This window comes from Perkinsus marinus (genome assembly GCF_000006405.1).
Source record: "Perkinsus marinus ATCC 50983 genomic scaffold scf_1104296948168, whole genome shotgun sequence".
NCBI classification, from domain to species: Eukaryota; Perkinsozoa; order Perkinsida; family Perkinsidae; genus Perkinsus; species Perkinsus marinus.
In genome coordinates, this window is record NW_003210279.1 from 49,939 (window position 1) to 73,662 (window position 23,724).

The following is a 23,724-nucleotide window of genomic DNA, read 5'->3' on the forward strand; positions in this document are numbered from 1 at the left end:
AATACGACACTGCTTACTGTTGCATCCCCTTGATATGACGTCGAAGGAGTAGCCACTGATACAACGAAGTCGCGTGCTGCTGTGGCTAGGCTGTCTCGAACCATGATACTATTATATTCATATCTCACTAGTCCCTATGAAATCTGCATACGACTTCGATAAACAAGAAGTCATTCATGAATCCATAGTCTTCCCAAGGACAAATCATTATGAATTTTCCACACGGCTAAGAACATTTCCCCCTTATTATCACACCCTTGAGAGCGTTATTTCTCGAAACTGGATGAGCCTACCTGCATCCTTGCCATACCGTCTAGCTGCCGCTTTAGAGACCTCGTCAGCAGCAACACCCTCTAGGTCCGACTTAGCCGATGATAACCCAGAGAGGACCTTAGCTAGTCCAGTCACAGCAGCACTACCGACCTGACCACCAACAGAATACTACTACTACTACTACTACTACTACTACTACTACTACTACTACTACTACTACTACTACTACTATTATTATTATTACTACTATTACTACTATTACTACTACTACTACTACTACTACTACTACTACTACTACTACTACTGTAATCGATAAATGATACAAAAATGCAAACAGCATGCTTCAAACAAGATGATATATATACATGCTCAACTATGAAAATTAAAATCGTTACAGAACTTGACACGGAATGTCTCCACCAATACTCCGCTATCGCTGTTGATTTTCTCCGGGCCATACTGAAGACAACGTTAGTTCATTTTAGACTACAACGTGTGAATGAATGTCGTACACAGGTGTTGTCAAATTCTTGTGATACTACTCGTCTTCCTTTCCTAACCCAGCGGATGGTTTATGATTACTCTATCGATCATAAATTGAAGACCACTTGTCCAGTTGTATTATCCCAACACTACTACTCTCAATATCTCTCATGCATATTTAACAAGTACCTTCCTACCCCCGAATCGACATGCACTATAACCACCAAAATGTGAATTACACGTCATGAAGAAATACCCGAACTATATAGACACTTTCTCCAGCGCTCTACCGAGTTCAAACTTAATTTATTTCCCACAGAGTTCACAATGTTTTCTATATCCCTACTTTATCAGCAGCAGTGAAGTTATCATCATCCTTCATCTCCTCTCGCAAGCCCTGTAACTACCAACAACAACAGCAGCACCCTTACGTTCCATCACGCCCAACACTGCTACTTCATCCCCTACCGCTGAGCTCCCCGCGCGGACTATATAACCTCCTACTGTTCCCACTGCCGAGTTAGCCGCTGATGCTATCGCTCCTGTAGCTGTCTTCAACCCCTCTGAAATATCAACTCGATGCCAATCGAAAAAAAATGCCCTCTATCTCATTCAAATATTTACTCCCGATGAGTGTTCTAGATCAACATAGTCTTCACCCTTCACATTGGCATTCCCCATGAACTCCATGAAAATCTTGAGCAGAAACGACCACCCCTACCAATAACAGCTTTCGCGTCTTCGTTATCATCACTCGAGCCCGGCTCCTCCACTACTGCTGAGTCTTCAGGGAACGTATAATCTGAAATCTCAGAGAATTATGGTTAAATTACTACGAGAGGAATCACATTGCATTCATATAAACTTCATTACACATCGAGTAAAGAGATTTCCGATTAACATAATAATGGAGTTTCACCCGTTTAACGTGAAGTGGTGTAATACTCCACGAAAATTATAGGACGCATATGTTTTCCGCGACAACCGATAACGCACTTGTTTTCCGCGATGTGAATTGTGAAATATATTTTTCCCTAGTGTTTTTCATATCACGGGCGAAACTCCACTACACTGTGCGTGCGCCTTCTTCTTGCAAATGCATGACAATTTGATTTCTCGGAAAATACGGCCAATTTTCATCTAATCTTCAGCATATAACAAGTAGGAGTTTGGTTGGCCAAATCGAACTCCCGATCGATTCATTGCGGCGTGTGCTAAAATGACCGTGCGCATGCGTGCAAATTCTTCAAGCAATTCTGTTTTCCGCAACCCAATATAACCCGTGAATCCTCTCATGAACTCTTCAAGTCGTCCAGCGCCAGATTGGATACACTGTGCAGCCCAGTCGCTGTTGTCCAATATCCCCGCTGCAATACTGAGCAGGGGGGAAGCACTCAGGGGAGGTAACAGGCACCGTAATAAGCTTACTCGTCGGGGCTCGGCCAGTCCTCATCGGAGGTGGTCATATCCTCATTAGATGATTCACATGCTACTCCATCATCCTCATGGGAGCTACAGGACTTTGCTGTAGCGGACTTCCCATGGGCATCACCATCATCACCATCACGCCTGAGCCGAAACACTACTGCTTGGAGGTCACAAGTCAACATACCTGTTGCCTTCCTCCTTCTTGGTGATGGTGGTGGTGGTAGAGGTCTCCTCTCGAGGAGGAGGACTGCCATTGCCTTCCTCCTTCATCGTGGTGGTGGTGGTGGCAGAGGTCTCCATTCCATCTTTCTGTAGTTCCACTATAAGCCTCTCCTTCCCTACAGACAGACGAGCCCAAGTCTCAAGCCGCTGCAGTTCATCCAGACCCGTCACTAAAGGTACCTACAACAGTACACTTTTGTCATGTGCATGCGTGCATCGATCACCCCAATGCCAACTGAAAAATCAAACCGTAAATTGTAAAGCACACTTCATATCAATTCACCGAGAAAAGAACAAAACACGACGGAGTTTCACCCGTTTTACGCAAAGTAGTGTAAAACTCGGTGAAAAACGTGATATTCGCGGTGATATGCAGTAGTAGTCGTGAAATATGTTTTCCACTAGAGTTTTTCATATCACTAGGGTGGCCGTGAAACTCCAATATAGATGATGGTGTACTAGGTCACAATAATTATACAATACTAGTCAACCTCAAGAGCACCAATTGCAAACATACTATGCCCAATCCCAAACTCACTTTGATAAGCACAGTAGGTCGTCGTCGTCGTCGTTCACCCTTTGCTGGTGCTACACACAAGTCCCCAACAATCACCTCAATAGAGTTCTCGGCCCCTGTAGAGCAACATGAGACCTCCAGACACCCTGCACCGCTCGCCGCCCACCTATTCGATATCTAATCCCTTCAAAAATTATCTCTCGTGGTTTACTCGTATTAACGCATACTATACCCTTCTTAGCATCATTCGACGAGTCGCCGAGAAGGCAAACCTACAGTATATCATCATCGTCAATATGTAGACCACCAACATTAGCACTCAGTTCACCAACCGAACTGTGCGATCAGCAGCGCAACCTGCCCATACTGCCACACCTATCTCTCTCAAACCGGCGAGGGTTCGATCCCCCCATCCAACTACTTCAGCGTTTTCAATTATACTCCAACCATACTTATCCTTCATCACCATATCACCACCGCCCCGGTCCTCATCCATCTCACTCACACCCAGAGGCATCCCCAACGGCATTAGAGGATAAAACATTGAAGACAAACCCCTGGAGAAAATATCTAGTTCCATCAAAACCTACGGAATTTTCATACAAATACGAAACAAGTACAAACCTAACCCATGAATGCGATCGCATACACGTCGGCTCACAGAGTCCATTTAACCGTCCTGGCTCACTCCAACTCGAGTACTTTATTATAACAGAAAAAGCGGCTGTTAGGACACCATCGGATCATAAGGTGAGCGGTTCTCAGCTCTATAACAACAACAACGATACTAACCGCTACTCATCATATCAATAACAGCCATAGAATAGTAGCAGTAGCAGCAACAGGAGAAAAACAACAGTAATAGTGATAGCAGCAGTCTGTGCAGTGCTTTATGCGTAACAACAATGTAGTTCAGGTTAAACAATAAGAAGTCGTTATTGACTTGACGGTCCTTCAACGGGTCCAATACGTGTCTTTACATCGTCCCAGAGACTATGACGGTAAATCAGACCAGGATCACTTACTACTACTAGGAGGAGGACCAGTGTGACCAGTGAATGTACATTCCTGTTGACTACCAGTTGAGGAAAATCCATAACATTATTCCGTCACACCTAGGTTATGATATAACATGTTGTTAACCGTGACAGACGCTTTGGAGAGCACAGTACCAGAGCGGTAATAACAGTAGAGTTCTTGCCACAAGTGCAGAAGCGTTATCACACTAGTAGTAGTAGTAGTAGTAGTAGTACGCAGCATTAATCATCGATACAAAGACAGCCCCATGTGAATGCTATCGATAGCCCTCAAAGCCAATACCCCCGCGCTCTCCCTCGGGATTGCCAACGCCTCACATTTCGTTGCTTGCGACTCACAGCGTTCACTCGGCCCTAAATGTATCGTCTCTGTACAGGCAGGCTCATGCTCGGTAGAATCAGTAGCAGTAGGAGAATCACTTCCATCTTCAATTTGGTATATTATAGTAGGCGCCTTAGAAATTACAATAGAAGGCGTCTCCTCCTCCTCCTCCTCCTCCTCTTCCTCATCCCTAACACACCAGGATAGCCCCACCACATTATCAACGCTGCCTTGCCCACCTGGACTGACTTAGGTCATCATGATCACCAGAAACCGGGTGGTTGGGTGACTCTGTGGGAACTTCCCTTTCAAGTGCAAAACCTGAAATACATAGGCTTACCTCTAACACGATTCCTCTAATATTTTTAAATATTGCACGACACATGATATCACTACCATATAACAATGCATACAACTCTTACGAATTCAGTCAATGTAGCTCAACCGAACCAAATACGTGTATGTATACGTGGTTAACGTATGGTGCCTACCTATGCATGTGTTAGTATCGAGAGCCTCCGGTCCCATACGAGGAGTGATATCATGTATCGATATATCTGAACTCAGTAATCACCCTCAATCGAATGACGACTTGAACCCACCAGTAAGAGTATCCATAAGATTCCTCAGCTTCCCACTCGCCGTTCTGTCCAGCCCTTTCAAGGGGGCCGCTGCAACGCTCATTGGTGTACTGATGGATGCCAACCTAAATGTGAGTCACTTTAGGTGACCATCATCAGTTCACATTCATACCACAAATATATACATGAATACGTCATGTTGTATTCTAATCTAACAATTTCCAAATATAATATACTATATAAGTTCGCCAAATTGTGAAATATGCGGTTCGGTAGTCCATCTGCGAGATGGACACTTATATACCAAGTCTACAAAAGCCGCTTACTAAACTCGATACACCCCCTGAGAGTCGAACCCACGACCTGCGCGTCAGCAGACTAAGTGCTCTCCCGCTATACCAAATATACCACTCTAAACCGACTCCAAGCCATGTCAACTAACCTATAGTTTTCTCCATCATCGCTCGTTCCCCTAGATGCTGTAGTGTCTGCTGAGACACTACTCCTCTTGCGATCATCCATACTGAACGGTGTATTAGTGAGGACCCTCGACGCCGCTGTAGATGATGATGACGACGATGGTGATGGTGACGACGCACCACCTTCATACTTCTCAAACCACGAGTTGAACCACTCACTCGCCCTATAGCAACACGATTTGCAAGAAATGTGGTACAATACTCTTACGCGTTATATATCTCATCAGCCACCTCAGCAGCGCCACTGGAAGCATCATGCTCCTCTTCCTCCTCTTCCTTATCGTCTTCTTCTTCGTTATTGTATGTATGACCAATTGATAGCTTAGCCCAAGTGAAAATGCGACACAAGTCAGCTGTCTCTGTACAGGCTGGTACCTATATTATGGTATACATTTATTAAATTCAAAACACCCGATAAATATTGGAGTTTCAGCCGTGATATGAAAAAGACTAGTAGAAAATCCATTTTACGACTACTGCATAGCGCGAATATCGAGATTATTCGTGATACGACGACATATAAATTCTAACCCTCTTCATATCACAACCGAAACCATATATTCACTCACGTTTATAATAGTAGATCTTCGATCAGAATACCGGGTACGTGATAGAACAGCTGGGAGGTAGTCAGATGGACAGGCATCGAATCTCCCAACAACTACTTTCACGTAGTCTTCCGGACCTAACAGCGAAAAACAAAGGAATTTCACCCGTTTCACGCGAAGTGGCAACACAATATTCTCGATACGCAATAGTCGTAAAATATATTTTCGTATCACCAGGGTGAAACTCCAATGTTGATAATACTCAATCGCACGCAGTGTTGGAGGAATATATGTTGCCTTTCCTCATCTCAAGAGTTTCCCCGCTAATCATAGGACTTTACATACAAATTCGGTAGAAGTATACAACAATAAATTTCCCCAGATTTTTCATATCATCCACAACACATGTGGTTGACCATGTGCATACTTCCATCTGCATGCACATAAAGTCACTAACGTTCTCTATAATGCACTTATGACAATACAATAACCATGAAAATAACAAAAAAACAAATCCCCGCAGTTGTATAAGCAGATTCTGCCGCGAGAAAAGGAAGTACACTGACTGAGGTTTATTTCAAATGCTAGGGAGAGGCTCGAACCGATCACCGCCATGGTCCGAGTCCTATCGTGAAATTGAGACTAGTACTAGAATTTATATTTCCCTAACAAGAGGCTGATTCCTCGGCAGCTCATGTGCATCCATATGAGTGGAACTAACCCGTCTTGTCGGCGATAAACTCACACACATACCCAAAATAACAAATTCTTATTATGAAAAATTCATACGATAGGTGCATATTCACTTCTAGCCCAGTTGCTCACCTATTGCGAACCGCCGACCCTCAAAGAGCATAGTACGCGGCTCGGCGGTATTAACGCAGATGGTCCCTCTACGAGACCCGGACAACGTGTGTCCGATGAATGTTGAAATCTGACACAATTACGGTATAATTACTATCATCATCATCATGATACACAGCAGCACGCATGCACATGATCATCATCCTCACCTTGACATCATCAATAATGCTCCAGCCATATCTCATACCATACTTTGACGAAAGATCATCATTCTCTTCCTCCTCCTTCTCCCCTTCTCCCACGCTATGATCATCACCATGGCGAGGACAGGGGCGGACATAGTCGCCAAGCATGTGGTAGTATATTGGACCGGAAAACATCCAAGTTTGAAAAAATAATAAACAACTACCATCACACGCACTACGAAGATTCTGCATCAACAACAGGACCTGATCCGTATCTTACCATCTCAACCTCAAGATACCACTACACAAATATCATCTATAATCCGCAATAATCACACTCAAGGTTCCATCAGAAAATGAGAACAATATTCTCCTTCCCGTACAGCACCCCTTCCTCTAGCCAATACAGAGGTCGCTAAGTGTTCTGATTTTCATATTCTCAGTAGCCCTGGGAAACCCCCGAGTAATAATAATAATACTTCATCAGCCCTATAAGAGCAAGCTATCATAACAGAAATATTACAAATTAGAAAGTTACGACTGAAGAATCAAAGCAAACATCAAAATGTCTTTCCCAACTAGAACGAGATTTGGCCGAAGTAAAAAAGTCCAAAGTTTGGCCAAAGTACCCCCGAGTAAAACACATCCTACAAGAACCCAGAAAATGCTCACCCTTTTAAATTTGCAACTGCAGTTCTAAAAGATAGTAAATCCACTAACGCCAACACCTTCTAAAGAATCCTACTGCGCACAGCGAAGAATTTTCCAACAACGACTCATGATACAACCCGATCCCCTCCACTTTGTAAAGTGCTACTCTCAACATGAATAGTCTAGCACTCCCGAAATCTTGCTAATTCTTGCAATCTTGTATTTCCTCAACGGCCAGAACTATATGCTCACTTGTTAGCTTCGACAGCCTCAATAGAGACGTCAGACTCCTCAGCCCGAGAACTGCCCAAGCACACTTGCAATCTACTCCAAACTAACCGTCACGCGCCACGAAATTCATCCACACCGGCGGCCTACCTATCAGCAAAATCATCCAATGCGATTCGCCTGGAAGTTAAAAAAAATTTTCTGAATTCCAACAACACTTCCAAGATCAAGTTCCACATGCGAAAGCTAATCCTGGCATCGCTCTAGAAGCTCAGGAAAGGCCTATTAAACACGCCGTATAATTTAAACAATAAACCACCATAAATTTATTATACCATAATTCCGTCAACTCACCAATCGCTACTCTCGCCGTGTGATGAGACTAAACTCTCCCTCAGTGATATGAATGACACCATTCTTCAAGGAAACAACAACCTGAAACTACACATCACTTCACCCCAAGAAAATCGTCACGCGCCACAAAATTATTTCCAAATGAACTTTTCTGGACTTCCTCCTCTCCAGCTGTAGCACAACCTCGAATGACATGCTGCTGAATGAACACTTCACAAAACCAAGGCGGCAACTAACAGCGTCACGCGCCACAAAATTATCACCCCCGATTCCCAACTTGGAAACACTTTCCATAGAAAATATAACGACTGAACAAACACGTCAACTACAGCGTCACTTCTTCTTGCTGCCTATTTCGAATCATTGATTCCATGTAGTACTCCCCAGCCCTATAGCTACTGCGGACTAAGGGACCACTTGCACAATACCTAACAACTATCATTGGAGTTTCACCCGCGATATGAAAAACATATTTCACAATTCACTTGTGTTATCGTTCGCGGAAAGATATAGTTCACATGGAGTTTTTCGCCATTTCACGTTAAACAGTTGAAACTCCATGAAACATTGATAAGGTGAAAATAATGTCAAAATTTCCCCACGATAGTGACAAGTTTAATGAAAACCCCAAGTAAAATAGAGTTTCACGACTGTGATATGAAAAACATATTTCATGACTACTGCATATCACCGCCAATATCGCGTTTTTCACCGAGTTTTACGACGCCACTTGACGTAAAACGCGTGAAACTCCGAAAACCCAAAAACTACATTGTATTTTTGATACCGTAAAAAACTCTCCTGCGTCAAACTTTCTACACTTGAATGGTAAATTTATGCATAAAATTTCACAACGAAAAAAATTTGCTAAGAAGTATCCCAATTTTTTCCAACAAAATTATTTTCCATACAATGGTTTAATTCAAAATCTAAAAAATGTTCCACAAACGCTCATACCATCATTCGATCTCCTTATTCCGTACGTCATCACTTGAACTTTTCCCTCCCACCTGAACCCCATTTTTTCCGCAATTTTCTTCCACTTGTTGAACTCCTCAGGGGTGACATACCGTGTCACCTTCATATGGTGCTTCGTCGGTTGTAGATATCTATCAATAACAACTCATCGTTATATTCACATAAATAGATGATCCGTACTGGCCAAAAGTCACGACATCAACTCCAGAATCCCTGAGATCCTTCATAGCGTGTTCAACCTGGCAAAAAGGAAATTTTTCCAGAAAAAAATTTACATCAGTTTTACAAGGCTTCACCAACACTACATCAGAGTAGAAGCAATTACAATGTGTTCGATTTCGATAGCTCGAAATTGAAAATGAGTACATAACTGTTGTAGTAAAATCATTTTACTAAAGTGATACTACTATTTATGATATTATTATATATCTGTTGATGGTATATATATTATCAATATACTGTATTGTTATTATAAGTTATAATTTATAACCATATAATTATATTGTAATAAGTGATATAAGTATAATACCGATATACTAATAGGGTGAATTTACTAAAATGTAGTATCACTCTTTATTAATAGTCATACAAATAAAACAGTCACTTCTCGAACGACTCTCTACGACTAATCATTAGTAGGGAGATATCCGCTGCCATTAGTGATGATGATGATGAAGTGAAAGAAATATGGTATGACACTGTACTACCTCGACGTCCTCTTCACCCAAGCCCAACATGATAGACGATTTAGTCAAAAGCTTAGGGCAATACTCTTTCGCCATTTCCAATGTACCTTACATAGGAAAGCATTGAGATGATAGCCAGAGTGGCAAGGAGCTCACGAAGACTCTGTCGATACCCAGCTCTGCGATCTCTTACAGAGGGTGTTAGTCTTTCCACAGTCTCGATGTTATGCGCGTATACATCAAGACCACTAGTCGCTACTTCCTTCACACAGAAGCTGAACCAATAACATATATATAAATATAATAATATATTAGCACTACCTGTCCCCTTTGAAATCGGGCACCAACGCCTCGACGAGCAAATCCGGCATTTTCTCTTTCAGTTTTCTCACAGTCTCGGCAATGTGCATTGATCCTTGATCGAGTACATCATCGCGATCAACACTAGTCAATACCTATAATATACTACGAGCCTCAGAGGACCCTCATGCTGTTAGAGTAGTACTATGTAGCTCAGCTGATTGCCGTCCTCTCCCTTCCACTTCGATATTGTCTCTGCTACAGTAGAAGGCTCACTGGCATCCAATGCTGGAGGCTTCCGACTTGTTTTCACTGCACAAAACCGGCATCCCCTAAGCACGATGTTTCCTATCATTTTACCAACTATAAGATTACACTCACCTTGTACAAGTATCCCCCATGAGCATTATAGTAGCGGTGCCTCCACTCCAGCACTCTCCAATGTTAGGGCATTTTGCCTCTTGACAAACCGTGGCTAGACCAGTAGACTTAATATTGGCCTTCAAGCTATGGTATCGTACGAGACCATCATCCGTTAGTCCCCTGAGGAAGAACGCACATATATCTAAGTGAATAACTCCTGAAACGTAGTTAGAGAACACTAGCGCCACGACGATGAGAAGCTGGGAGTTACGGATAAGTCATTTTAAGCCATTCTGGTTTCCTCAGTGGTCCTTTTGGGGCCCTCGTAGCATGTGTGGCTGCGACTGTGCTAGTTGCGAGTGAAGCAGAGGAGGGAGATGAGCAGAAATGACGAGTGAGATGAAGAAAGGGTTGCATTACAACACAAAGACAAGCGGAAAAACAAAACTGCGCTGAAGTGGGACGGATGAATTTGACCGAACCCCGAGTCAGGGTCCCCGACACCTTTAGTAGCCCTGTGCAAGAGGTTATTTATGAGCAGCTGAGATTGCAATCTTCATGGACAGTGGAGGTTGGAGCAAAACTTAAAATTCCTTGAGTCCTTCGATTGCACAAGAAAGTGTGACGCCAAATCGATGAACAACGAGGGCGCGCCCGGATTTGAACCGAGGACCTGCTGATCTGCAGTCAGCCGCTCTACCACTGAGCTACACACCCACACGTGCTTCTAAGGAATGAGTGGAAGTGTGAGGATAGTTATGGAATTTTTCCCTCTTGATGTCGAATCTTCTCACAACATCTGCTTCTGCGAACCCTTCGACCCATCCCAATAACAGAGATTCCACCTTATTAGCCTCTGCTCAACAATTCCTACTCCTACTATCCAGGGTCGGAGAGTTCCAATTCAAGTTTAAGACTTCCGTTTTCGTTCAGTTTACTTTCCCCATAGATGAAGGTCAAAGTCCTACATCGAGATCCTTCCGAGTTTACCATCACCAAGCCAGGTGGCATCCAGAAGTACCAGCGTAACGCTGATCCCGTCCTGCATCCCTTCGATCGGGCCACAGAGTAGTGATGGGCTCCTCCCAATCTTACTCGGGAGTAATGACGTTTTATAGGAGACTTTCAACTTCGTAGGTATACCAGGGCTTTGAACGGAGCGAAGATACAAAAAATGTTCGCCAAGCCGTTCCTCTGTGCCTTGGAGGGCCACACTGATGCTGTTAAATGCATGACCAGATGCAGGACTGTGATAGCACCGTTATTCACTGGCAGTTGTGATGGCGAGGTATTCCAAACTCCCCAAGAGGCTCTCATATTGAATCCCTTCCTTAGATTCGCTTCTGGAACGTCGGCCAACGGAGGTGCTTCAAGGCAGTGAGAGCTCACGAAGGCTTCGTTCGCGGCCTGTGTACAACCAGTGATGATTCCCTTGTCGTCAGCGCTGGTGAGGACAAGACGATTAAACTGTGGAAGTAGTATTGGGAGAATTAGCAACATGCCGTAACGCAGCCCTCTGTTTCAGGTTCGACCCGGATGAGGCCGTAGGAGAGATGCTAGATGAGAAGTTCAGCACTGTCGGGGCCCTGCAATCGGGTTCGTCAGCTTCCCTTCACAACGACAAGGTGGCTCCTCTACATGTACTCACTTCGGTAATACCGTAATCATCAGCCCTTTCAACCTCATTGACTCCTCTTTATTTTCTAGTCATCTATGCTATCGTCGATTGACGCCCATTGGGGTAAGAGCTCTATGCTAGCCACTGCAGGAGAAACAGTGGATATCTGGGATTACAACCGGTAGTGGTACCGGCATGTTCACATCCCCATCTTTGATTGGCCAGGACAACTCCCTTGTCTACCTACGAGTGGGGCACTGAGGCAACTCTTAGCGTTAAGTTTAACCCATGTGAGGAGTGCCTCCTTGGAACAACTGCCATGGACAACTCTATCGGCCTGTTTGACGTCCGTATGCAGAGTGGCTTGAGGAAGGTATTAACATCGCCTAGCCGCGCTCGTTGAGGGCATTACAGATGAAATACTCATCGTGAAAGACGGTCTATGCTTGGTCTATGGTCATTGGTTATCAACGAGCATAGAACAAGGATGCACTGCTCTTCATAGATCCTAAGGAGCTCTTCTCAAATAGTCTCACCTTCGCGTACTCAGTAACTCAGTGGGCTCTTCTAGTGAGTAGTTATCATCAGTGTGGGAAAGGTGCATATATTCAACTACATGTGTTGGTGATAATGTGAAAATTATGGGGAAATTGCTGGGAAATTCTCATTGGTCTCTGTTGAATCTATGGGCGAAATTATATATAATTAGTGAGGAAACTCCTGATCTCAGCTGAGGAAAGCGAACATATATTTCTCCAACGCTGAACTATCCCCCACTAGGGCGTACGAGTATAGAAAGATATGTCTATGGGAGTCCTATATAATTTTTTGGGGTTATTGGTTGAGGTCTCGCGGAAGATTATGAATTCGTGACATAGCTGGGATATTCCCATTCTTCACATGTGCTTTCTTGAGAAGGGGTTGTTCATTTTCATAGGTGGTTCTTCGTAACCGGAGCAACGCCTTCTGCTGGAACCCCCGTCAGCCCTTACGCTTCAGTGTAGCCAATGAGGACGGCAATTTATACACTTTCGATATGAGGTAGTAACGAAAAGCCGTATAGTAGTCAACAACCTGATCCCATCAGAAAACTGGATTCTGCGGTTTTCATTCATAAAGGGCATGTGCGTGCAGTTCTCGATCTGGACTATAGTCCGACTGGTGAAGAACTGGTCTCTGCCGGCTACGATAAGACTATCAGAATCTTCAACTATGAGACTCAACGCTCCAGAGAGGTAATTATTAATAGGGAACTCTAGGCAAGGGTTGATGGAATTTATAGATTCTACCGTAGTCGACTGAGCTAAGAGTCCATACTTGTGCACTCTGCACTGTAGTACAGTAGTGTACTTTTCTTGAATGTGGAAATGATATCCTCTACAGATTCGGGATCAGTTTCCCTTGCTAGCTGAATTTCACTTGCATCAATAATCAGGTGTATCATACGAAACGAATGCAGAGAGTACTTTGCTGTCAATACAGTGGCGATGGCCGATTCGTGTTTAGTGGCTCGGAAGACTGCAATATTCGAGTGTGGAAAAATGAGGTAGTACCGGGGATCGAACCTGGGTGGTATATCAGCATAATCAGGCTTCGGACAAGTTGGGCGTTGTGAGCAAGCGGGAGAAGAAGGCTCAAGCATATCGCAAGAAGCTAGTTGCGAAATACAAGCACATGCCAGAGATAAGACGAATCGCAAAGTAAGATGATGCCACTACCAGGGATCGAACCCGGTACCTTTCCTTGTCTAGTCACAAGCATCTCCCGAAGGCCATTAAGCTCCGACAAGACAAGATGAACATTATGGATGAGGCTCAGAAGAAAAAGGAAGTGAACAGAGTGAAGAACTCGAAACCCGGCAGCAGGCCGAAGGTCGGCGAGAAGCAGAAACCTATCCTGCGACAGCTCAAGTGATAACATATGTTCTATCACTGTTTATACGTCTCCACACAGAGGAATGGTATTGAGTTGTGGAATTAATCCCGCCAGGATGCGACGAAGGAGTGGTATGAATGTGCTGTGTGAATTGCCTTGTAAATTTCCAATTCCCATCTAATCACATTGAAGCCGCAAACACTTCCCTAAATCAACACCTTATTTTTTATCGAGCAAGGCCTAGTCAAACTTCGCGAATACTGCCGACTCTGCTGTGTGATCATAACAAGAGATGAATGATATCGTATACCCCCTGATAAGCCAATTCGTTAACAAAAGAAAGGCAAAGGAGATAGAGCAGGGTCTGAGATGATAGTATATGTTATAATGATGGTATTAGATTGAACAACGGAAAATAGTTATTGTCATTCAAGAAGTAGCAGCTCAAGGCAACGAAGAACCAACGTCATACGATTGCATCATAGCAAGGAATTCATGGAAATCGATAAAGCCATCACCATTGATATCGAACTCCCGTATGAGCTCAGCTATAGATTGTTCATCCAAGTCGTCGTCATGTGTGGTGGTACCCATGATTTGCCTCCACTCGTCTGAAGATATCTTCCCATCTTGTTTCCGGTCCAGAATCCGGAACGCCTTCTTGCACAGATCAGTGCGGGAGAATGTGACCTGTGAAATTGCCGCTGCTAGAAACTCCGTATAATCAATAGCATCACTCGCGTCCGTATCAATGCCAGCGAAAAGCTCATCAACTTTAGCCTGCTGCATATCGGGTCTCGATTTCTTCATAGCAATTCTGAACTCAGGCAATGTTATCGTGCCCGAACCCGTGATATCTAATGCCTCGAACGTCCTAAAGATCTCTCGAATCCACTCAGAACAACAGCACACTGACAAATTATATGCGATGGCGTTAACCGCAACCTTCCGCAGTTTGCTAGCATGGACGTAGGTCTCGAAGGTCTCCGGACTCAAATAGACCAAATCGGTGCTGGGCCGGTAGCGCTTCATCCAGGGGTGCTCCCAAGCCTCAGCCGCTGTTAACCTTTTACTACAGTCCTTTTCCATAAGGCCTCTTATAAGGTCCTTCGCCTCCTCCGAAACCTGTCCCCACCACTTGTCAGGGAACTCCACACCTTGACTTGTTGTTATCGATTCCAATACCTCACCCGTGGTAGCTCCTCTGAAGGGAGGATAGCCACCGAGCAGGACAAACAGAAGGACACCCAAGCTCCACATGTCCATACCAGGATGGTGCTCATGACCAGCGATGATCTCTGGTGCCACGTAATACGGAGTTCCGACCAGACCGTGGAGCTTCTGAGCTTCCTTACCAAAATCATTCACCAAGGATATTCCACCCACAGGGGCGTCATCAATAGCATCTCGCTGATTTCTGACCATATCAATCTTGGGCAAACCACAGTAGCGGAGCTCGAACCGAGACGCTTTCCGAGATCCCAAGTTGATCTCACCACGGCTCTGATGACCATCGAGGTTTCCCAAGGCACAAGAAGTCTGATGAACCTGAGCGCTGAAACCAAAGTCAATGAGCTTGGCGGGTGACTCTGGACAGGCGGTAGAGAAAAGAATATTCTCTGCCTTGATATCACGATGAATGATGCCCTTACTATGACAGTAGTTCAGCGCTGAGACCAGACCTTTGAGAATGCGGGCCGCCTCTGGTTCTGAGAGATAGCGCTTTTCCAGGAGGTAGTCGGTGAGCTCCGGACCACGACAAAGTTCCATGACCAAATAGAACGACATGCTATCCTCGTAAATCTCATACAATTTGCATATGTTGGGATGATCAAGCCGCCCCATAGCGCCGACCTCACGCTTCATCTGTCGATTGACGATAGCAACCTCTTCAGTGTTGCAGGTTCCTCCGCTCAAAACGGCACTGCATTTTGGGATTATTTTAATAGCACGATGATCGCCTGTGGCGCGACACACTGCCTCACAGACCGACCCCTGCGAGCCGTTTCCAATCACACGCTGCAGTTCATATTCCCTCAATAGCTTCTCCGGACCATGTCGGTGCTTATCACGCCTGTCTATGATCAAAGTCTGGCGTCCTCTTACGAATAGACTGCCAGGTTGATTCTCCCTCTTCAGAGCTCGATAGGCACGTTCGTTAGAGACAGACTCCTCAAACTTCTGATGGGGACTTGCAGCATCCAAACTGCTACCGACCGAGGTCTCCGTACCAAGAGTAGACCTCCGGCGTATAGAACAGAAGCCGTCCGGACAGGACGGCATCTTAGTGTCATTGGTGGTGACTGTAGCCTCAATGCTGTAGTCGTCGTTGAGTGATAGGTGATGGGCCAATGTCATTGACATCAACAACTAATATAAACTGATGGGAGACTCGCAGAATAACAAGTTGAGAACTTTTTCCGTCAATGGTTACTCGCTCGTCAGAGAGCTTAGCAGAACGCATAGCCAGAGGAAGATTTCAACTTAATTTGATTTTGACAACAGTGATCGTCCCGAACGTTATGACTGGAGTGCTGGCAACCTGTAAGGACGAAGGGCCAAACATAGTCGGGTCTTTGTAACGTGTGTGACGCCCGACAACGGAACAGATCAACCACCATTTCGCTAATTTTTATCTCGCAGAGAGCCAAACTACTATTCCAATTTTTGGCGAAATCGAATGCGTGCCCCTCACAAGGAGGCCTACTCAGGAGCAACACCAACCGCCTAGTTCTCTGTTGACAGCGTTTCGCCAGACTTAGAAATGCGCTCGCCCGTACGCGGAAACTTGTCCCTAGTACGTCCCTAGTTATGCCGAGCTTATGTTGGTGTTTCCTATCTCTTAACCGATTAGCACCAATAACGATTCCTCTTGTTTATGTTTTACTGAGCGTTATATTCGTTTTCAGGCAAGCACCATCGGCATTCTTCCAGACTCAAGCCTAGCATGTCAGCCCTCCCGAAGATCCTCAGGTGCGCTGCCTCGACTAACCAATGGAGATCTCCCTCAAGTGGCACTCAGTGAGTGGTTGGAACCGGTAGTTTTCGCCGTCAACCCAACTCCTCTGTGTGCACTGTCTCAACTAGATTAGGAGCCTCGAGGCGTTTCTTTGGAGTTCTCCTCGTGTACCACTCTGTCATCTCGGTAGATCGCTTTGGCAACAGCAGTAGGTGGGTTCCATAAAGCTTCATTTCTCTTCGTCGTAGTATCTTTCCCGAAATTTGCCTCGAAATAGAAATGCCCAAGACCGCTGGTCGCATCATTCCTCCGGATGATGCTGGGGCGGCGGGACTCATGTCCAGCCTGCTGAGGTCGCGGACTTCGCGACGCATCCGGGCGATAACTGGTATGCAGTACGCTCAAAACACTTGGTTGGACGACGAGACGTCAAATTAGGCACCTTTTGGACAATGTGACAACCACTCGTCACCTATCTAAGATCATCACACTAGGTCTGCAGGATGAAAAAACTTAGTGGTCACCTAGAAGAGCCCGGGCTCACTCATTCGTCTCTCGTGACGAATCCTGCAATGCCTGATTCGCAGCCTGAATGCCGTCGAATCTCTCGGATAGTGCTAGATGACGCCAACCATGTGGCGTGTGTATCGCTATCTTATTCGCCTACTTCTGACACGATCAGCTGTGGATGTAGCGACGGTGAGATCGACGTAGCTCACACCCTTCCTCCTGGCTTGATATCATGAAACGATACCACACAGCGCTATGCGAAGGAGAAAAAATTATCAATCTTTGCACGATTCTAGTCTGCCAGTTATTGATGTCAGAGGCGTGCCGCCATGATTTTCGGACTGATTTCTTACCAACCAGCATTCTATCAGTCGCCCCTTTGCGATGAATGACTGTTTGTTTATCAACGCTTTGTGTTTTGCAGTGTCGGATCAACGAGTCACAAATACGGCCCTTCCTGGAGAGACCCTTTCAGTAGTTGACAATGGGGGAAGATGACCGATGGATTGCTGGGCTTTTAATCCAGGAGGCTGAGGCGCGCCGTCGTGACGCTTCCAAAAAGGAGGGGAGAATTCCGGTCAATACTGAGTTCCTCCAACGTAGCATTTCCACTACCAATCATCGAGATCTCAAAGCCGCCGCAGCTGGTAGCAAATCTCATATAAAGTTCTTGCTCATTTTGACGTTATACTCGTCAGATTTGAAACGCACTGCTGCTGAAACTGCCTTTGATCTGAAAGCACGCGAGCTTCGAGAACGGAGATCAGGTGGAAGTCCTCAGCCCAGCTGTAAAAAGCGCCGCTACATTCCTCCATCACGAGGAGATTCCGGCGCCTCTACTGATCATCGGCGAGGGGAGTCGCCTGATGTCGTGGTAGATCTCACAAAAGAATACAATTGGGTGAAACCAGGCCTAGTTGTTCGTGTGCGAGACAAGGCATCTGAACACTTCCGCCAGAAAATGGTTGTCAAGGAGTGCGCTAAGGACGTCTGCACGGGCAAGATCATCGCTTCTGGTGCTAATGCTTCCATCGAAATACGACAAGTCGAGACGGTGGTGAGCAAGTCGCCTGGCAGGTAAGGCATTACCCTATCTCTCGAGAGGTATCGTATTCCCTTTCAGGAACCTCGAGGTCGTTCTACCCTCGGTGCACGATCTTCCTGTGGGGGCTGTAGTTTCGCTCAAGTCTCGACACGCCCGTCAGGGGAAAGCGTCGGTGATCAGCAAGAGTATGGATGGTTTACAGGAGTATTTGGTCCCATTGAACAGCGTATGTGAATTTGCCGACAACAGTACTTGATGCCTCCAATGTTTCGTTTTTCGGGTTCACAGCAACGAACAAGCGAATAGGGACAGAGCTCTGGACACAGTAGGGATAGGAGCTATAAAAATTTCCTTAGCCATCACAAGCGCTTCAACAACACACATTGACTATAAATTATAGTCGTAACTCAAAACTCGCCGCCCGAAAAAGAGATCCCCGAGTTGGTGACTCCCTGACTCCTGTCCAGGGTTCACTGTAATTCTCCGATTATTACACTCCCCTAGGTTTCCTCACTGTATGCATCGAGGTTCAAGAAATCGGATCTGACCGATCATGAGAAGGCCATCCAGAATGGCAAGCGTTCAAGCAGCTCCCTGTACACGTAGCCTTCAAGCAGATAATTGCAAAAAATGAGGCTATTGAGGCTAGTCGCATGGCCGAAGAACTCCTCCTTGTTAATCCCTCGGCCGACCTAGCACTCACTTTGGCTATCAAAGAGGTCGCGATCCTCAAATCCGAAGCTTTTCTTACAATGGGCTGAGAAACATGGGCTCAAGGTCACCAAGCACTGGCGCTCTGTTAATTATGGTTGGCAATTCATCCAAGCGGCACATTCCATACAGTTGGCGGATATTAAGGTCTGACTTAGTGACCATAAATTTGGCATAATAGTAGACGAATCAACCGATATCTCGGTCACCAAACAAATCATTCTCTACATCAAATCGAGGGGTCAGACACATATGTCGGTCTCCGAGATATGCACGGTGATGAAACAGGTGAAGCCATAAAGAATGCTGCTGTGGGCTTGCTAGAGTCTTTACAGTTGCCGAAGGAGCATCTTATCTCGGTCACATCGGATGGGGCATCAGCTGTGGTGGGAGCTAAGTTTGGTGCGGGTGTCTTACTGGAAAACTGGCGAGGCGCCCCTTTGAAAAAAGAGCACTGTATAGTGCATAAGGTAAACCTCGCCACGGGCGACGTATTCGACGCCAAGACCTGTACAGATGGTGATGTCCTACGTGTAGCAGCAGACGTGGAAGCTTGCGTAAGGAACAGCTATCTCTTTTTCAACAGATCAACTTCGAATCGCGAGGAGCTGATTAATATTTCCAAACAGTACGAGCAATTGTATATGCCGAGATCGTGGTGCGAGACAAGGTGGCTCTCTCGACATTCGGCCATGAGATCTCTGTGGCCCGGATTCCGGGCCCCGGAAGACACGCAGTCCTGGAATTTCTCACATCGAATTTGTCACGTCGGTTCTCCAATGAAGCTGCTGTTATTCTTCGAATGCTCGATGAGCAGTCAAACGACTTCGAGGGAGTGTTGGTCCAACACTGTTGGATACCATGCGAATAGTTTACTTACTCTCGATTAGGCTACAGAAAGCCAATATGAAATTTTGGAAGTATTTTTGCACTATCAACGTGCGGATGCTTCGCTAGGCGACTTAATCGACGACATGGAGTCTGATGCTGCCAAAAAATTCGCCGTGTTCATGCGCAAGCGCTTGCGTACACGCATCCCAGCCATGTCAACCGCCCAAGAGGCACAGGTACAACCTGTGTCTCTTGGGTGGCTGACATGGCTTCACATGTCAGGTACACGCCTTCAGGCTCTTGAATCCGGATTCTGAGGCTGCTGGTAACCCTCTGGCTGGTAGCGTTTTTTCGAAAAAGCTGATCAACAGGGCCGCGCATAGCCACTTGTCAATCCATTCGAGGCACTATGGCTGCTCCGAGGAGGATTCCGTCACAGCATTCAACAAAACCAACCGTCGTCTCTCTTGGCAGTCCCATGTGAGAAGGATTTATGATGAGCAGCTCCTTCTTGATATAGAGCTCAAAGAGAAGCCTGACGACAGGCAGCTGAAGATCTACAGACTGGTATTGGAAATCGAGTCGTCCGTGGCGGTTGACTCCTGCGAAGCTGAACGCGGGTTCAGCGCTTTGCAGCGCATCCGCTCGAAAACTAGGAATAGACTGCAAGGTGCCGCTATGTCGCTGTCCATAAACGCGACCCCCGCCTGCGAGGAGGTGGTGAAATTGTGGTCAACAATCAAGCCTCGTCGTAAGAAGGTAGCTGCTAAAAGGGTAACCAAAAGGAATAGGGACGGTATACCAGTAGCTAGCTCTTCGGATGAGGAAGACTTCGTTTACGACGATGTACTTTTCGAAGGGAACACCGACGAGGAATGTGACCCTATTGACGAGGAGCATGAATATAACCTTATGCTGCAATCTGGGTATCTCGTTTTGGAAGAAAGCGACGGGGAGTAAGTGAGCTATTTGTATTGTTTAAGGGCTTTCAGGCCCAAGCGTTGAGCTCGATAAGCAAGCCTTGGGTCTTAGCATATGAACTCGTGGTGTGCGAACAGTCAGCGCCGCTGACTCATCATCTTTTTTTGGTCGTCAGCGGTGTCAAGGTACCTCCGTGGCGAAGGCTCCGCCTGTCGGAACAAAACTTTTCCCACGAATATTTCTCTCGTTGTCAATCACGAGTCCCACTAGCGTTAACGATGAGCTACATTAAATACATAACAGAGTCAACCCCATAAGCGAACACATTCTAATATTCCGCGATCCTGTCACGGGGTAGGGATTTTCCGTTTTCACCTTCACGACAAAGTATACCATTTTCCGCGCGGAAAATTGAAAATGGCCTACAGTGAACTCTGCTCCTGTCCCACATAACTTGCCGCGGGTGGGAGTTATAATGCAACACTATCGACTCCGAGCATATGTGATGGAGAATTACGCTGTGTGAACCGTCTCCTGACGTGTTGGCTTTATTGTGAAAATCCGTTCTGGGCTGGTCACTCGTAAACACAACACACCTTATGAGAAATGTATCACATCAGAGCATGTTTATGGTGATGCGAATGGTGATGCTGGTGTTGATGATGATGGAAATGACGAGCGACAGCAGTGGGTGCATAATCCGACTTGACGTGCGTAACGCCAACCGCAGGAGTGTGGCCACTAGTAGGTGGAGGGAGCGACCAGTCGAACGGCAGTGTGTTGTGAGCCCTCAGAAAATCTCTGAGTTCCTCTGGTGGTAGCGCACTACGACAACAACGGAGTACTATTGCGACATCACACCGCGATCGGGACAAAATTGCCATGGAAATTGCCTTGAAAGAACTGTGATCGTCAAGCGCATCAGTTTGCAAATAGTATAACTAACGGCACAAATCATTTTCTAATATATGTTGAGTAAGGATACGATTGCTCTATGCAAACACGTTTCGTTGAAGACATACGCACAACACCTTGAAAGCCTCTCAACATACCATCCCGCATCTCCGGGACTAGTCGCGCCAATGTGCTCCGCCACCTGAAGCGCTACACCAATTGAGAGATCTCCAGTCGGCGCCTCTCCCGACCTGAGCCCTCGCCGCGTGAGCTGCCATTTCCCCCTGCCTTACTGCAGTCGCTATTTGCTGGTTCATGGCTGTAGCCTGCATTCCGGCCTGCTTGATCAGAATCTAATGAGCGCAGTGTGTAACAAGCGCAGAAGTCATCAGTGTTGCTCACTGCGGCGGTCCTCAATTTTGCCAAGGCCTCCTGGGCAAGGTAGCCAGTCTCAGTAGGATCGATGCGTACTCTACCAAATCCGTGGCCCACCGAAAGCGATGATGTCGGCATATACGAAGGATGCTCAACAGTCGGCCATGGCGTGTCGTGGAAGTGCATAAAGCAACTGATACGGCTTTAAGGTAGCCATGAAGGAACGCGAGCCGTTCACTTACTTGAAAGTGAACAATTCATTGACGTTTCCCCCAGAACAAACATCCCGCCCGTTACCGGGAGGTTTCATGGGGAATATAAGCGTATGCTGACGACGAGATGCAAGATGCATGCCGAGCAGTGCGGTTTCACCCATCTTAATAATTCTCTAACTGCCAGCCGCTTCATCGGGCACATAGCAAGATTCCGTTCCCTGATGAATCGAGGAAGTTGAAGTAACCAGCAAGTTTCGAATAGTCGCTGTCGACTCAGTCGACAGTGTCTATTCGGCATCTAGTCGACTCGACTATCAGATGGTAGTGTGAAACTGGTCCAGACTTGATGTGATGTGAACAAATTGTAGTTCACGAGCCGAGTTGCGGTAGCATTGTTGAATCATTCATTAGACATACCCGCTGTTGGAGTATCCCACTGTTCGAAAATTCTGGTCATACAAAGAATGTCTCAGACGAGTACCCAACAGATGTTCTTGCGTACCTGAAACGCTTGAGTGGGCATATAGCACGGTATTTGCACGCATGAGCACGTCAATCAAAGTTTCCATCCAAGTCGCTATCGTCTAGTGGTTAGGACGTCACGTTGTGGCCGTGACAACCCCGGTTCAAATCCGGGTAGTGACTTTTATTCTTCAAATTGTATAAACACTTGCACTCCACTGCTATATCTCAAGTGCATCTATTATATCCTTTTCATCTCCATGAATCATTAATACAGCTGAGTTAGAATCTCTGACAGTACCCGTCCACGAGAGCAACGTCTTAGCAGGAAGATAGCTGCACAGGTCACCACAACACACTAACCTTTACTCAACGGACGAAGACCACTTCAACACTGAACATCATCAATTTCCAGCACAAGAAACTTCTATCAAACTACTAGTTAATTGTTCCCACCCTGATCGGTGAGCCATACCAATTTGACCCAACGCTGGTCCCGCATGCAAAGCTTAGTTCAACTCTGGCTGATCAGAAGCCCCGTCTCAGACTGGGCGGTACCATCTCAACTTTGCCAGTCCTAAAACAGACAGTCCCCTTTGAGGCATCTACAATATCAGCAGCTGGTTCAAGGACCCCCATTGCGTTCATTTCTAAACTTACAACGGGTTTGTCCCCAAAGGCCGGCGAAATAGGAGGATATTGGGCTCTGGTTTGTGCGTAGCGTAGTGTACCCAACCCCGAGATTGTGTAACACCCACAGATCTCCATTCGTTTTCCTCTAATATAGTTGACGCAGAGTACCCACGGACCGACCGCTGTAGCATCTATACATGAGCTTAGCTAAGCCCTAGGGAGCTCCCTTACTCTAT

The 23,724-nt window shown here is 45.9% G+C and overlaps 8 protein-coding genes and 2 non-coding genes across 10 annotated transcripts in view; 4 read left to right on the top strand and 6 right to left on the bottom strand.

Annotated features, from left to right (window-relative positions):
- The window catches only part of Pmar_PMAR018988 (gamma-tubulin complex component, putative), a gene marked incomplete at both ends in the record, with an annotated part of 9,100 nt that extends 5,648 nt beyond the window's left edge, over positions 1-3,452 (bottom strand). The window contains 10 exons of the mRNA XM_002778770.1: positions 294-423; positions 1,103-1,159; positions 1,261-1,319; positions 1,478-1,558; positions 2,037-2,131; positions 2,185-2,325; positions 2,369-2,586; positions 2,945-3,039; positions 3,135-3,195; positions 3,345-3,452. Of these exons, the coding sequence (XP_002778816.1) occupies positions 294-423; positions 1,103-1,159; positions 1,261-1,319; positions 1,478-1,558; positions 2,037-2,131; positions 2,185-2,325; positions 2,369-2,586; positions 2,945-3,039; positions 3,135-3,195; positions 3,345-3,452 (1,045 nt within the window). The remainder of the gene's footprint in view (positions 1-293; positions 424-1,102; positions 1,160-1,260; positions 1,320-1,477; positions 1,559-2,036; positions 2,132-2,184; positions 2,326-2,368; positions 2,587-2,944; positions 3,040-3,134; positions 3,196-3,344) is intronic.
- Positions 3,453-3,667: 215 nt separating this feature from the next.
- On the bottom strand, positions 3,668-7,083 carry Pmar_PMAR018989 (hypothetical protein). Its single transcript, XM_002778771.1, has 9 exons — positions 6,904-7,083; positions 6,716-6,824; positions 5,912-6,027; positions 5,551-5,717; positions 5,306-5,506; positions 4,885-4,988; positions 4,774-4,839; positions 4,522-4,603; positions 3,668-4,472 (listed from the first exon to the last, which is right to left on the bottom strand). Exons 1-9 carry the CDS (start codon positions 7,072-7,074, stop codon positions 4,187-4,189), a joined length of 1,302 nt encoding a protein of 433 aa, XP_002778817.1. The 5' UTR covers positions 7,075-7,083; the 3' UTR covers positions 3,668-4,186.
- Positions 7,084-8,405: 1,322 nt separating this feature from the next.
- Pmar_PMAR018990 (lipoic acid synthase precursor, putative) lies at positions 8,406-10,721 on the bottom strand (the record flags this gene model as incomplete). Its single annotated transcript, XM_002778772.1, has 9 exons — positions 8,406-8,540; positions 9,123-9,221; positions 9,271-9,329; positions 9,798-9,883; positions 9,933-10,051; positions 10,098-10,231; positions 10,282-10,408; positions 10,458-10,619; positions 10,711-10,721. The coding sequence occupies 9 exons, from the start codon at positions 10,719-10,721 to the stop codon at positions 8,438-8,440; spliced, it is 900 nt and encodes a 299-aa protein (XP_002778818.1). The 3' UTR covers positions 8,406-8,437.
- Positions 10,722-11,084: 363 nt separating this feature from the next.
- Pmar_PMAR018991 lies at positions 11,085-11,156 on the bottom strand. Its single transcript has one exon. It is a non-coding gene; the product is annotated as a tRNA-Cys (tRNA).
- Positions 11,157-11,370: 214 nt separating this feature from the next.
- Positions 11,371-13,978, top strand: Pmar_PMAR018992 (protein SOF1, putative). The gene is made up of 11 exons (XM_002778773.1): positions 11,371-11,507; positions 11,577-11,727; positions 11,775-11,914; positions 11,965-12,091; positions 12,147-12,238; positions 12,283-12,430; positions 12,995-13,098; positions 13,145-13,292; positions 13,493-13,603; positions 13,648-13,757; positions 13,809-13,978. The coding sequence occupies exons 1-11, from the start codon at positions 11,389-11,391 to the stop codon at positions 13,969-13,971; spliced, it is 1,413 nt and encodes a 470-aa protein (XP_002778819.1). The 5' UTR covers positions 11,371-11,388; the 3' UTR covers positions 13,972-13,978.
- A 398-nt stretch (positions 13,979-14,376) lies between these two features.
- Positions 14,377-16,290, bottom strand: Pmar_PMAR018993 (calcium-dependent protein kinase, putative; the record flags this gene model as incomplete). The annotated part of the gene is made up of 1 exon (XM_002778774.1): positions 14,377-16,290. The coding sequence occupies one exon, from the start codon at positions 16,288-16,290 to the stop codon at positions 14,377-14,379; it is 1,914 nt and encodes a 637-aa protein (XP_002778820.1).
- Positions 16,291-17,062: 772 nt separating this feature from the next.
- Pmar_PMAR018994 (hypothetical protein) lies at positions 17,063-17,224 on the bottom strand (the record flags this gene model as incomplete). The annotated part of the gene is made up of 1 exon (XM_002778775.1): positions 17,063-17,224. A coding segment is annotated over one exon (162 nt), but the record flags the coding sequence as incomplete, so codon positions are not given.
- A 661-nt stretch (positions 17,225-17,885) lies between these two features.
- On the top strand, positions 17,886-18,702 carry Pmar_PMAR018995 (hypothetical protein; the record flags this gene model as incomplete). Its single annotated transcript, XM_002778776.1, has 3 exons — positions 17,886-18,048; positions 18,100-18,478; positions 18,525-18,702. 3 exons carry the CDS (start codon positions 17,886-17,888, stop codon positions 18,700-18,702), a joined length of 720 nt encoding a protein of 239 aa, XP_002778822.1.
- A 1,429-nt stretch (positions 18,703-20,131) lies between these two features.
- On the top strand, positions 20,132-20,948 carry Pmar_PMAR018996 (hypothetical protein; the record flags this gene model as incomplete). Its single annotated transcript, XM_002778777.1, has 2 exons — positions 20,132-20,224; positions 20,271-20,948. The coding sequence occupies 2 exons, from the start codon at positions 20,132-20,134 to the stop codon at positions 20,946-20,948; spliced, it is 771 nt and encodes a 256-aa protein (XP_002778823.1).
- A 2,018-nt stretch (positions 20,949-22,966) lies between these two features.
- Positions 22,967-23,038, top strand: Pmar_PMAR018997. The gene has a single exon. It is a non-coding gene; the product is annotated as a tRNA-His (tRNA).
- The last annotated feature ends 686 nt before the right edge of the window (positions 23,039-23,724 follow it).

Bases quoted from the DNA above. Each gene is read 5' to 3' on its own strand.
- Pmar_PMAR018989 (XM_002778771.1), bottom strand. From the start codon at position 7,074: ATGTTTTCCGGTCCAATATACTACCACATGCTTGGCGACTATGTCCGC. The intron at 5,507-5,550 runs GTAAGAGTATTG...GTGTTGCTATAG, and splicing joins GCTGATGAGATATATAACGC to GGCGAGTGAGTGGTTCAACT. The intron at 4,840-4,884 runs GTGGGTTCAAGT...TACTGAGTTCAG, and splicing joins TCTTATGGATACTCTTACTG to ATATATCGATACATGATATC.
- Pmar_PMAR018992 (XM_002778773.1), top strand. From the start codon at position 11,389: ATGAAGGTCAAAGTCCTACATCGAGATCCTTCCGAGTTTACCATCACC. The intron at 11,508-11,576 runs GTAGTGATGGGC...TCAACTTCGTAG, and splicing joins CCCTTCGATCGGGCCACAGA to GTATACCAGGGCTTTGAACG. The intron at 11,728-11,774 runs GTATTCCAAACT...TCCCTTCCTTAG, and splicing joins CTGGCAGTTGTGATGGCGAG to ATTCGCTTCTGGAACGTCGG.